Below are 14,394 nucleotides of genomic sequence, written 5' to 3' on the forward strand. Positions count from 1 at the left end.
TGCCAGGTTCCTTGACGCAAGATGAAAGGAGCCTCTCGAGTTACCGAAGCTGGTGGTTTCTTTTCACTGGGACAAAACAGAAGCAGTATTCTCTTTCCCAGAAGCATCACTGAAGTGTGAAAGCGTAACTGAGTTCCCCTAGCGAAATACTATTTGTACACCACAGTATAGTAAAGTACCTTTCAGGTGAATCCTAATGGTTCCCCAAGTCTTGCTATCTAAGGCAGAAAAATCAAATACACAGGAGTCTGTATAATGAGTGTTTAGTTAGTGGTGAATGAACATACATTTCTAGTTTTATGTCATCACTGAAACTTCAGAAAAATAATTACATATATATCCCTGAGAGGGAGGGACTCCTGAGCTCATTCTAATCTGTGCATAATCCAAACTCCCATTTGTGGTAGCCTACAGTTTCTGAAGAGGGAACTGTAAGACAAATTTAGAGATTAAAAAAAACACCCAGTGCCTAGGACTAATATCTGTATCTTTATTAAAATTTATAGATCGCCTGTGGTCGAGATCACTAGACCATTTACAAGAAAACACACATAATGATAGCCAGACATCTGCTGAGAAATAATCCCCCCCGTCTTCCTGTGCAGCCTTGATCTGAATCCAGGATATCAGCAATTGCTTCATAAGGGCTTATTCAAAAAGGAGGCAAACACTGCTGGGAAACATTTGTGAAAGGAAGGGTCTCAAGAAGGATGCAGGGGCCATGGCTGAGAGACAGAGCATTAAACAACGTGAGAAACCTGAGTCCAAAACAGAAATGGTAAAATATCTCAGAACGGACCCCAGTGTGCCAGACAACACCACCTAGAGTCCATAGCTGAATAGGCAATTTTATAAATATGAAGAATAAATCAAGAATGTCCATTTTCAGTGCTATTGGCTGCAGCAGTGAGCAGGGGAATCTCTTCTGTGTGGTACAAAGGAAGGCCATTTTATTTATTTATTTAAAGATATTTAGTCCGCTTCTCCTTCGTTCGGAGCGGGTTACAGAAAGAACACACAGTAAAACAAACATTATATCATTAAACATAAAACCAACTGACAGTTTTTAACAATAATGCAAAAGAACCATGCACAAAAATCAAAACACCTACTGGAGAGGCTAAGCACTAATTCTAGAGAGGTCAGGCCCTTAAAGATTAACCTATGGAGGTCTTACCTATGTCAAGTGAATATCAAATGCCAACAAAGAGATATGATTGTAAGTTGTTGGGGGGTTTTTTTTTTTTAACGTTTTTGGGTCTTGGACATTGCGTAAAGGAAATAGGAAAGAGTTCCATAACAAAGGGCTGGCCACAGAGAAAGACTGCTCGCTAGTCTTAGCAAGGTGCGCCAACTTAAATGAGGGAACATCTAGAAGGCCCTGGTTGATTGATCTTACTGTATGCAAGGTGGTATAGAGTTTGTGTCAAGGAGATCCATGGTGCATTGAGATTGTTTAACAAACTGTAAATGATGACAAGCATTTTATATTGTATTTTCCATGAAACTCAGAGCCAGTGTAGTGACAACAAAATTGGGGTGTGATGTTCACGCAATGTACCTGTCAACAACCTGGCTGCTGAAGTTTGAATCAGTTGGAGTAGTCTAATTCAGTGGTTCCCAACCTTTTTTGCGTCATGCACACCTGGCATTGGGCTCACTTCATCATGGCATATCAGTACCCACTCCCTGGCATCATCACCTTTTCTCTTCCCTCTCCATTGACTCCACTGCCATCCTCCTCTTCTCTCCACCACCCTTGGCATCATCACCTTCTCCTCCCATCCCTATCCCCCAGCATCATCACCTTCTCTTCCCCTTCTCTCTACTCCCTGGCATCAACATCTTCTCTTCTCTTTTATCTCCCTTCTACCTCCTGGATCATCACCTTCTCTTTCTTTCCTTTTCTCTCCCCTCATCCTCTGGTATTATCACCTGCCCCTCCCTTCTCTCTCCCTCCACCCTTCTGGAATCATCACCATCACCTTCCCCTCCTACCTTCTCCTACCTCCTACCTTCTCCCTCCACTCCCCCCCCCCCACCCCCCTGTAATCATCTTCCTACCCTCCCAGGATGCTGGGCTTGATGGACCCTTGGTCTGACCCAGTATGGCATTTTCTTATGTTCTTTCCACCCCTCCCCCAATATTATCACCATCAACCTCTCTCCTACCCTCTCACTCTACTCCTTCCAATCTCCTTCCCTTTCCTACCCTCTCCCCTCCTTGGCATTACTTTCCCTTCCCTTCCCTCTCCCCCAACACCCCTAGCTTCCTAGCAAATTCAGTTGCCTCTTCCAGCAGCACTTGCCCGGTGTTGCTTCTTTTTTCTATGCCTGTTCCCTCTGTAATTGGAACTGCATGGGGCCAGCAGGACTTGTGAGACTACAGGGTCCCCCATGCCATTTCAATTGCAGAGGTGAGGAGAGCCAGCAGAGGGGAAAACAGAAGCAGCAGCAGATAAGCTCTGCTCTCTGACTCCCCCTGCTGGTGGGAGAATAGCCTGCAGGCCAGCTATTGGGGGAAAAAGAAATTGAAGGCACTCGCGCACACCAGACCTACAGCTACAGCACACAAGTTGGGAAACGCTGGTCTAATTGCATTTGCAGATAGCCCAACATAAAGAATATTGCAGTAATCCAACTGAGAAAATAACAGGTCCAGAAATCGCCTGGATCTAAAATGGGTTTCAAATGGCACAGTAATCTAAGTTTAGCGAAAAAAAAGTTGTAGCATATTTTCTACTTGCGTATGCATTGATAATGTCCTGCTGAGAATCAAACCCTCGGGCCACTTCCGTTCCAGATTGCACTGTCCTGTCAGCAGGAGGCAACCAAGTCTAATGGCAGGAATACCACCAGCATGGGGGAGGTCTTCAAATTACTCCTAAAAATCTGAATCTTCCTTCTAGAATGTGCCTCAAGGTCATCTTTTCACTTTCATAAAAGGGAGAGAGAGATTGGAGTAGGGAAACGTATTTTAGAGATGGCATGGCGCTTGCTGCTTGGTTACACGCTCTAGCTTTGAGTGCTTGCTGCTTCTGTACCCATACAGGCCATTCCTCTGAGTGCGAGTTCAGCCTCTGGCAGGACTAAGACCCATTTAGCAGGGCCTGAATGATGCCTTACTCTTTCTTCCATTTGCCCCGTGCTGTTTTAGGGTCTGATGGCTATTGATTCTCCATACACTGGCATTGTGAACTACAGACAAGTGGCCGAGGCCTACGCTGAAGACTTTCAGGTAGCTGGTGGGTCAGTCCTGACGGAATTTGAAGTAAACAATATTGAGATGGTGAAAGAGAGTCCTTCAGATAGCAATGAAGGTAAGCAAGCACACCCCCGCCTATCCCCGCGGCTTTGCTCCTCTGCGGATATGGCCCTGGGCACGTTGAAGCTGTCTAATAGGAAGAGTATTTTGGCAGCAGACAACATAAGTTACAGCAACATGTTCCAGCAGTTCTCTCTACAGCATTCCATGTACGAATAATTCACAATTCACTTTTTTCTGGATCTATATAAAATTAATCACTATTCACTTTTCTCTGGAAATATGTACAAATAATCACTATTCACTTTTATTTGGATCCACATTTGTCAGGAAAGAATGTTCAGGTCTAAATTCTACTTGAGAATGTAAGAGAACAGACTCTTGTCTGTTTTGTGATCGATAGTATAATGTGGTGGGGTCAGCAACCCCTGGCACCATTGCCAGACTGTGGCACCAAGAAACATTTGGCCAGGCACCTGGAAGAGTGCTCCTTAGAGCCAGAGAATACTGCCTTTCGGAGGCATCGGCCTGGTCCTGTCCAGGGTCAGTAGCACCTGCAGCCCTTTGCAAGGTCTCCTCCACTTCAAGCAGCTGGGGTGCAATGGAGTGGCAGGTGGGCTGAGGGCCAGCTAGGACAGGAGGGGCATTTTCCGAGCATGTACAGCAGACTATCTTGGTGTTTCATTAAAGTGAAGCCTTTTAGTCCCGTACAAAGCCAGAAGGAAGATGGAAAGAGAGAGATGGTGTGTTAGGAGCCGCCCAGATGATAGTAAAAGAGAGATTGCTGGGAGACAGGTGCTGTGAGAGAGAGAGGGAGAGAGATGTAAGAGACAGATGCAGACTGGCAGGGGGTAAAAGCTGTGAGAGATCCAGGAAGAGTGCAAGAGCTGTGGGAGAGAGAGACAGAGAGAGGGCAAGAGCTGTAGGAGAGACCCAAGGGGATAGAGAGAAGAGCTGTGGGAGAAACGGGGAGAGGGCGAGCGCTGTGAGAGAGATAGGCAGGAAGAAAGTGAGAGCTGTGAGAGAGATCCTAACGCACTCCCTCCACCTCTGTTTTATTGGTCCTGTACGCCATCATCTGCCAAATAAATGGGTTTTTTTGGCACTCTTCCCCCCCCGACCCCACCCCCACCCTCTCCCTGGTATAATGAGTTTGAAATTGAACTAGTAATGGAACAAACCTTAGATAGCTTTCATTATCAATGATAAAGCCAGAAATAGCATTTATAAGCAGACAAGTCAGGTGGGTACAATATTGCCAAACATTCGGTCCGGCTCCTTATGGAATGGAAACGGAGTTATATAAAAACATCATCACCTCACTGACCAGAGTAGGTAGGTGGGGGTGGGGAGAATTAAATAGGGATAAAATCCCTGGTAGTTGCAAATGATGGCTTCTGGCGCCAGATCCCAGCCCTGGTTCCGATGGAGCAGGAGGAAGCTTGCAGGTCAGATAGAAAAGGTGTGCATCGTGTGTGCCCGAGGGAGAGGCAGGAGAACCTGACTCATACCTCAAGGGCCTCAGAGCTGAAAGTGAACCTTTTAAACTTTTCTTTGCTTGTCTCGTTAACAGCCGGCTATTTTTCTGATTTGTATTGCAGGAATTAAATACCCGGTTGCCGTTAGGAGCTCAAAGGTAAGATTCCGACTGATCAGCCCAGTGTTTTAGAAGGAGCTTTGGGGATCCCTGGTTGGTGTACTGTCGAAAATCAACAGAATCTTGAATGCATTTTCGCTGGATTGAGATAAACGTGACAGAGTTCCCAGGGTGATGAGGACCAGTCTGTTTTAGCAGGGTTCTTTGAGTTTCCAGTTTCACAGTAAGCTCCACCCTCAGGTGACTGACTGGATTAGGGGCAGGGATTATGATTAGAGGCAGCTTGTCCACTTCTATTTACAATAAACTATTTTTTTTTTTCGCTAAGAAAGGACTTTTCCAGACGGTTTCCTCTTTCACCATGCGCCACAATACGCTGGGGAACAGTGCGGGTGTTCACAGTCTGATATTGCTGTGCTGTGGCCGGCCCCAGGGCAAAAGCAAGGGGCAAACGTATCGCACGTTTGCTGGGGGGGATTCATCAGTGAAAAGTATTCACGTGATTTCAATAGTAAAATAGATGGGGGGCAACGGGAGCAATTTGCACATTGCGGCAAAGCTCTGCTACATCTGCCCCTCCAGTGTCTAACACACAAGCATAGAATATGAAGGCAGATAGGGACCCTTAGTGCCGTCCAGTCTGCCCCATTTCACATCAGGGACAATGCCTGAAACTCCAGCTGATCTCCAGCTTTTCCTCACTTCTTTGCAACTAACATCCTCTGGGCTTAACCTCTTCTAGCTGCCACTAACTCCACCGGAAAGCCGTTCCATGCATCTGCCGCCCTTGCCATTTCTTTCTGTTAATCAGGAGCCTGCCTGCTTTGAGCCTTACATCATGTTATTATATTGTATTGTATTGTAGCATTCTCTCATTGTAGGCGGGATATACACATGGCAACAAATAAATGATCTCTTAGGCTACAACTTCCTCTCCTCTGAGAAATGTTTGCTTCTTGAGGTACTCGAGATTATCTACCATATCCCTCCTGCCTCTCTCCCCCTCTAGGATATACATATTTAGGATGTTAAGTCTCAATTCATAGGGTTCCTGTTGCAGAACCCATACCATTTCCTTAAACTTTCTCTGGACCACCTCCTCTCCACTCTGCATCCCCTTGGGGGGATCCTATTTTTGTTTTACATTTAAGTTGAAGGTTATATCGCAATGCAGCAGTGAGATATGCCTTGAGGAGTTAAGGTACGGTTATCCAAGCATCCGCTCAGCTCCCATGGATAGCTTCTGGTTCCTGGATAGAGGAGAGGATCCAGGCGAGAGGTGTGGCGTGGCACAACAGGGGCAGCTGCTGGAGTTAGATATGAAGTTGGGCGAAGAGAATATTGCCAGCAAGAGCTGATGGTGTTTCAGGCTTGAAGTATTTCACTGATGGGGGGCTTGTGCTGGACCTTGTCTTTTCTGCACAGGGACAGGAGGTGCACTGTAAGTATGTTGTCACGTGCGCTGGCCTTTACTCGGACCGCTTGGCTGAAATCAGTGGCTGCAGTCGGGAGCCTCGCATCGTGCCGTTCCGAGGAGACTACCTGGTGCTGAAGCCAGAAAAATGCTACCTGGTGAAAGGAAACATTTACCCCGTACGTATTCTCTGAGAGAGTGGACAGAGCTGCTGGATTCTGATGCCCTGGTATGTCAGAGAGGCTTTCGGGGGGGGGGGACACGGGACTGGAATATGTGAATTTCCTATCAAAGTTTACGATATAAAATAAACCAAAGGTCTCCTGCTGCTTCTCTTAGCACCCTTTCTTGTTTGCCCCGATGACTTATTTTTTTATTTGTGATGTAACATACAACCATAGTCAAATAAAAACAATAATGAATAACAAAGCAGTAGTGTTGTTAGTTACATTGTATAAGAATAAACAAGGATGCCGAAACAGCCGCACAATCAAATATTGTACAATTACAGACAAAAAGAAAACATACAGTACATTCCCTGTATGTACCTAGATCAGTCCAGACAGTGGGTTGAGCCTTCTGTCCAGCAGATGGAGACAGACAAAAACCGAAAGGGTATCCCATATCAGGACAGAGCCTACCCTGCATCCCTCCAGTATTCGTCTGTCTCCAGGAGATGCAGGCAGCTGAACCTGCGCTTCCCCTTCTTCCTTAGTTTCTTCCTTTGGTTTTTTTCTTATCATAAGTCTCAAGATCAAGCAAGTATTAACTATCTTTGCTAAATCTAAAAAAAAAAAGAAAAATATCTCTGTTTATTTTCTCGGAGACAGCTCTGTCTCCTCGCTCTGCTGGGAGCCTAGGGGGGGGGGGGGGCTTGCCCCTTGATTCTTCAGCCTAGGCTCCCCATTTCCCGGTGACCTGACTGGATTTTGGGGCGATACTGGTGGTCCAGTCACTCCCCCTCACTGGCTGTCTTAACCCCGAGAAGTCCAATTCCTCGGGACTTCTCAGGGAAGCTCATTCCCCTGTTATTGCTGTGTAAAAAAAAAAAACAAACAAAAACAAAAGCGAAGAAACAAGCTGTAGATATATTCTGACGGCAGCGTGCAGAGTTCATTCCCTGCATTCGCTTATCGGCACAGCACAGCACAGCTGATTCCCTTCTCCTCAGTGATTTGTTTCTCAGCTAATGCCGCGTTCCAGTGTGTGTCTTGCCTGCGGGGAGCCTGCCGGGTGGGGAGGGGCCCCTCCACGGCAGCAGCGAGACCAGCGACCCGGGGTCGGGATCCCCACCGCATGGCCAAGTCGTTCCCTGCTCGGCAAACCGCAGGAACCGCGGTCATTTTGGGAGCAGCTTTATCTACTGAATCAGGGCTGCAGGAGAGAGGTGAGCCCGATTCGCCAATTTCTCCTTCAGATTTAAGCCCCGTACGATCCCCGGAGGGGATCCCTGACCCTTCCCCCCCCCCCCTCCCCTCCCCCCGGGAAGCCTAGGGCTCGTTTTTCTACTGAGTTTGTGCTTCTAATACACAAATCCTATCTGGCTAGCCTGCAGGAGGAGGATGACCCCCCCCCCCCAGGTCCCCCTCCAGTGAAAAGCCAGCAGATTTCTGCTCCGCATCCTCCGGGGGTGCCAGAGGGTCCAGGGCTCTATCAGGGTCAGGGTGGTACCGGGGGTTCCGCTGCCACCGAAACCCACCCCCCGCCCCCCAGCTGCCCACGGTCCCTGATCCGGATCAGGATTCTGACTCGCTGCTCCCAGGTCCTCTCCTCGAGGGTGATGACTCGCGAGTACTTCGTTTGTTCCAAAGGGAAGAGCTGGATCCACTCATTCCCTTTATTTTGCAGGAGCTGGGAATTGAGGTGCCACCTGAGGATACCGTTACAACCTCTATGCCAGCTAACGTGGACCCAGTCCTGGCGGGACTTAGGGCTCCTCCACGTACGTTCCCGTTCGATCCTATGCACAAGCTGCTGCTTCTTTGGGAATGGGAGTCTCCAGAGGCGGGGCTCCGAGTGGGTAGGGCACTGGACAAGCACTATCCTCTCCCTGATGAATGCATAGAGATGCTTAAAGTTCCCAAAGTGGATTCTTCCGTCTCTGCTGTTACCAAACACACCACCATCCCGGTGGTGGGAGCCACGGCGTTAAAGGATGTTCAGGACCGCAAACTTGAGCTTTATCTCAAGCGCATCTTTGAAGTCCTGGCCTTAGGAGTCCGGGCGACAATCTGCAGCAGTCTCATGCAGCGGGCAAGCCTCAGGTGGGTTCAACAATTGCTCAGCACCCAGGACCTCCCGTCTGCAGAGGCGGAGCAGGCAGAAAGGCTAGAGGCGGCAATGGCGTATGGGGCTGATGTCCTTTACGATTTGCTTAGAGTGCAAGCCAGGGCTATGGTTTCCACGGTATCAGCCAGACGCCTCCTCTGGTTCCGCAATTGGGCTGTGGATTCCTCCTCCAAGTTGCAGTTGGGCACACTTCCCTTCAAGGGTAAGTTGCTTTTTGGTGAGGACCTTAAACAGCTTATTAAATCCTTGGGAGAGAACAAGATTCATAAGCTGCCGGAGGTCCGCCCGAAGCAGTCTAGATCTTTCTTTCCAGAAGGTTTCCTCGTGCTCTTGCTTTAGAGGTCAGCGTCGGTATAATAGCAGAGCACGGGGATCCTTTCCAAGAGGTACCTCCTCCAGATCCCAGTCCTGGTCTCATTCCTTTCGTGGCCATTGTCCTTTCTGGGATGCCAACCCACAGCACTCGACCACAAAGTCCATAAGAACATAAGAACATGACATACTGGGTCAAACCAAGTGTCCATCAAGCCCAGCATCCTGTTTCCAACAGGATGTTGGCCAATCCAAGCTATAAGAATCTGGCAAGTACCCAAAAACTAAGTCTATTCCATGTTACTGTTGCTAGTAATAGCAGTGGCTATTTTCTAAGTCAACTTAATTAATAGCAGGTAATGGACTTCTCCTCCAAGAACTTATCCAATCCTTTTTTAAACACAGCTATACTAACTGCACTAACCACATCCTCTGGCAACAAATTCCAGAGTTTAATTGTGCGTTAAGTGAAAAAGAACTTTCTCCGATTAGTTTTAAATGTGCCATATGCTAACTTTATGGAGTGCCTCCTAGTCTTTCTCTTATCTGAAAGAGTAAATATACGATTCACATCTACCTGTTCTAGACCTCTCATGATTTTAAACACCTCTATCATATCCCCCCTCAGCCATCTCTTCTCCAAGCTGAACAGTCCTAACCTCTTTAGTCTTTCCCCATAGGGGAGCTGATTCTTCTTATCATTTTGGTCATCCTTCTCTGTACCTTCTCCATCGCAATTATATCTTTTTTGAGATGCGGCGACCAGAATTGTACACAGTATTCAAGGTGCGGTCTCACCATGAAGTGATACAGAGGCATTATGACATTTTCCGTTTTATCTACCATTCCCTTTCTATTAATTCCCAACATTCTGTTTGCTTTTTTGACTGCCGCAGCATTCTGAACCGACGATTTCAATGTGTTATCCACTATGATGCCTAGATCTCTTGGGTGGTAGCACCTAATATGGAACCTAACATTGTGGTTATATTTCCCTATATGCATCACCTTGCACTTATCCACATTAAATTTCATCTGCCATTTCGATGCCCAATTTTCTAGTCTCACAAGGTCTTCCTGCAATTTATCACAATCTGCTTGTGATTTAATTACTCTGAACAATTTTGTGTCATCTGCAAATTTGATTACCTCACTCGTCGTATTTCTTTCCAGATCATTTATAAATATATTGAAAAGTAAGGGTCCCAGTACAGATCCCTGAGGCACTCCCCTGCCCACTCCCTTCCACTGAGAAAATTGTCCATTTAATCCTACTGTCTGTTTCCTGTCTTTTAGCCAGTTTGTAATCCACAAAAGGACATCGCCACCTATCCCATGACTTTTTACTTTTCCTAGAAGCCTCTCATGAGGAACTTTGTCAAACGCCTTCTGAAAATCCAAGTATACTATATCTACCGGTTCACCTTTATCCACATGTTTATTAACTCCTTCAAAAAAGTGAAGCAGATTTGTGAGGCAAGACTTGCCTTGGGTAGAGCCATGCTTACTTTGTTCCATTAAACCATGTTTTTCTGTATGTTCTGTGATTTTGATGTTTAGAACACTTTCTACTATTTTTCCTGGCACTGAAGTCAGACTAACCGGTCTGTAGTTTCCCGCATCACCCCTGGAGCCCTTTTTAAATATTGGGGTTACATTAGCTATCCTCCAGTCTTCAGGTACAATGGATGATTTTAATGATAGGTTACAATGAGATATGGCCGGCCCATTCCTCCGTTCCAAACTTAGGTGGACGGCTGTTCCTGTTTCTTGAGAAATGGGTCAAGATTACGATGGATCAGTGGGTCCTAGAGGTGATAGAGAAAGGTTACGCATTAAAATTTGCTCGGGACTTACCGGATCTTCATATAATCTCTCCCTGCGGAAGCCGGAAGTGGCCAGCGGTCGACCAGACTCTTGGCAGGCTACAAGAGCTCGGTGCCATAGTTCCAGTCCTGGTGGAGGAATAAAGGTCCTGCCAGTATTCCATCTATTTCGTCGTTTCCAAAAAGGATGGTTCCTTCCGTCCAATCTTGGATCTCAAGCGAGTCAACCAGTCTCTCAAGGTTCCCCATTTTTGAGTGGAGACCCTGAGGGCGGTGATAGCGGCGGTTCACTCGGGTGAATATCTGGCCTCCCTCGACTTAATGGAGGCTTACCTGCACATCCCGATACACCGAGACCATCAGAAGTATCTCAGTTTCAATATTCTGGGACAACACTTTCAGTTCCGGGCACTCCCGTTCGGCCTCGCCACTGCGCCTCACCTTTTACCAAGGTCATGGTGGTGATGGCGGTCGCTCTCCGTTAGGAAGGAGTCCTGGTCCACCCTTACCTGGACGATTGACTCATCCAGGCCAAGTTGGAGACTCTGTGCAGGTTGGCGGTCGACAGAGTCCTGGCCTTCCTATCCTCCCTCGGGTGGATAGTCAACTTTTCCAAGAGCAATCTACAGCCCTCCCAGATCCTGGAATTCCTGGGAGTGTGCTTCGACACCCGGGTCGGCAAGGTTTTTCTGCCAGACTCTCGGGCGCTCAAACCTATGGATCAGGTGCGCAAATTTCTTTCTCGCTATCCACGGCGTGGGATTACCTTCAGTTCCTGGGGTCCATGGCTTCCACTATCGATCTGGTTCCTTGGGCTTTTGCGCATATGCGTCCATTACAGAAAGCTTTGCTGTCCCGCTGGAAGCCAGTGTCGGAGCAATTCCGGATGCCCCTCCCACTCTCCGACTCTACCATCGCAGACATGCAATGGTGGCTCTCGCTCGATCACCCCTACAGACTCCTCAGTGGATCATTGTTACGACGGCGCCAGCCTCTCCGGATGGGGAGCTGTGTGCCAAACTCAGTCTATGCAGGGATACTAGTTCCCAGTCCTATCCCGCTGGCACATCAATCGCCTGGAGGCCAGAGCGGTCCATCTGGCACTCAAGGTATTTCTTCCTATGATCCGTCGCAAGGCGGTACAGGTACTCTCGGACAATGCCATCACAGTAGCTTTTATCAATCGGCAGGGGGACACCAGAAGTCACATGGTGGCTCTGGAGGCCAGCAGGTTGTTCACCTGGGCGGAGCATCACCTGGATCACTTGGCAACTTCCCACATTGCGGGGAAGGAGAATGTTTCAAGTCGATTTCCTCAGTCGACAGCTTTTGGACCCCGGAGAGTGGGAGTTGTCCGACGGAGCAATGGAGCTGATCATCCACAGGTGGGGGCCCCCCCCCACGTAGACCTGATGGCTACTCTGTACAATGCAAAAGCTCCCAGATTCTTCAGCCGCAGAAGGGAGCAGTACTCGGAAGGAGTGGATGCCCTGGCTTCACGACGTTCTCCTGTACGTCTTCCCCCCTTGGCCTCTGGTGGGAAAAGTACTCGGAAGAATAGAACTTCATCGGGGACCTGTCATTCTCGTGGCACCCGAGTGGCCCCGCAGACCCTGGTAGGCGGATCTGGTGAACCTCGTAACGGACGGTCCTCTTCGTCTCGGCCATCTGTCCCACCTCCTCCAGCAGGGTGCAGTATTTTTCGATCAGGGCGGATCGCTTCTGTCTAGCTTGCCTGGCTTTTGAACAGTGGCGATTAAGAAAGAAGGGATATAAAGAAGAAGTTATATCTACTCTGTTGCGAGCCCGTAAGCCCTCTACCTCTCTCACTTACTTCCGGGTTTGGAGAGTTTTTGAGTCTGTGTGTGCTGAGTCCGGAGAGTCAGCGCGCAAGGCTCCAGTCTCCCAAGTTGTCTCTTTTCTCCAGAATGGCCTTTCCAAGGGGCTATCTTTCAACTCTTTACGGGTTCAGGTCTCCGCCCTTGGGTCCCTCTTAGGCAGTATCGATGGTTACGCTGTGGCGGCTCATCCGGATGTCGTTCGGTTCCTCAAGGGGGCCAAGCATTTGAATCCGCTGGTCTGACCTATTTGTCCCTCGTGGAGCCTTAATTTGGTGTTTCGGGTTCTTTGCGAGGCACCCTTTGAACCCCTCCGGCAGGCCACACTTAGTAAGGCAGTTTTTCTTGTGTCTATCTGCTCCGCCAGGAGGGTGTCAGAACTCCAAGTATTGTCTTGTAGAGAGCCCTTTCTCTGTTTTTCTGATTCAGGGGTCTCCCTTAAGATGGTACCATCATTCTTGCCGAAGGTGGTATCTTTCTTTCATGTCGATCAGTCGGTTGAACTTCCTGCTTTCTCTCCTGAGGACATTGCAAACACACCTGGTGGTGACCTGCGGCGCCTTGATGTAAAGCGGGTACTGCTGCGATACTTGCAGGTTACAAATGAGTTTCAGATCTCTGATCATCTATTTGTCTTATGGAGTGGCCCAAATAGAGGGAACAAGGCTTCTAAGGCTACGATTGCCCGCTGGCTAAAGGAGGCAATTGCATCGGCCTATATCTGTCAGGGCCGGACGGTTCCGGAGGGTGTAAAGGCCCACTCTTTACGTTCACAGGCTACTTCTTGGGCGGAGAGTCATTCGGTCTCTCCGCAGGAAATCTGCAAAGCAGCTACTTGGAAATCTCTGCATACTTTTGCTCGTCATTATCACCTTTATTTTTATTTATTTTATTTATTTGCTTTTTATATACCGACATTCGTTGGCATACATCACATCGGTTCACATGACAACAACTGGCGCCTTCACAATTTATGTGAAGGTGCCAGTTTTTGGCTCCTTCGGAAGGCAGGTGCTTCGAGCGGGATTGTCTCAGTCCCACCCTGTTTAGGGAAGCTTTGGTACATCCCACTGTCTGTACTGATCCAGGTACGTACAGGGAAAGGAAAATTGGTTCTTACCTGCTAATTTTCGTTCCTGTAGTACCACGGATTAGTCCAGACTCCCTCCCGTGTACTGTCTGCTACGTCCGCTCGAAGTTCTTTTCTTCACGGTTTATTGGATGTCTCAACTTCCTATCATAACTTTAAGGCACCGGAAGCATCTCCTAGATGAATATGGATATATATGCAAGAACGATTATATACAGAGTTGTGAATTGTTCAAATTATCAGTTACTTGTTGCTAGCTTGATCTTATCCTGGTTATCTTTATATTTATCTACTTTGATAATGTTTATACTGAAGGGATGCAGGGTAGGCTCTGTCCTGATATGGGATACCCTTTCAGTTTTTGTCTGTCTCCATCTGCTGGACAGGAGGCTCAACCCATTGTCTGGACTGATCCTTGGTACTTCAGGAACCAAAATTAGCAGGTAAGAACCAATTTTCCTATACATATTGGGGCAACAAAGTACAACAGTATTAGATTCCTGCTTAGTAGTATCAGAGGAAGGTAAACATATCAGGAAAGTGTCCCATCCAAGTATATAATCCGTAGAAAACTGTTTATGCATATATTTATCAACAGGTTCTTCCATTTTAGCATATAATTATACCGGAGGTGTAATCACTTTAAGCCAAATTTGTAAGATACTCAACTTAGCAAATCAGAGGGCAATCTTTACAAATTTAGAACGTCCTTGAGATAAAGAAGCTCTCCAAGATTTGTCTCTCAATAGGAGAGATTTCACAT

At 47.6% G+C, this 14,394-nt stretch overlaps 1 protein-coding gene across 2 annotated transcripts in view; it reads left to right on the forward strand.

Moving 5' to 3' along the window:
* Positions 1-14,394, forward strand: part of L2HGDH (L-2-hydroxyglutarate dehydrogenase) — a 42,400-nt gene that overhangs the window by 18,294 nt on the left and 9,712 nt on the right. For both annotated transcript variants that reach the window (XM_029598360.1, XM_029598361.1), the window contains 3 exons: positions 3,158-3,320; positions 4,867-4,901; positions 6,288-6,455. In XM_029598360.1, the coding sequence (XP_029454220.1) occupies positions 3,158-3,320; positions 4,867-4,901; positions 6,288-6,455 (366 nt within the window). The remainder of the gene's footprint in view (positions 1-3,157; positions 3,321-4,866; positions 4,902-6,287; positions 6,456-14,394) is intronic.

The sequence above is a fragment of the Rhinatrema bivittatum genome, chromosome 4 (genome assembly GCF_901001135.1).
Source record: "Rhinatrema bivittatum chromosome 4, aRhiBiv1.1, whole genome shotgun sequence".
In the NCBI taxonomy this organism is placed as follows: Eukaryota; Metazoa; Chordata; class Amphibia; order Gymnophiona; family Rhinatrematidae; genus Rhinatrema; species Rhinatrema bivittatum.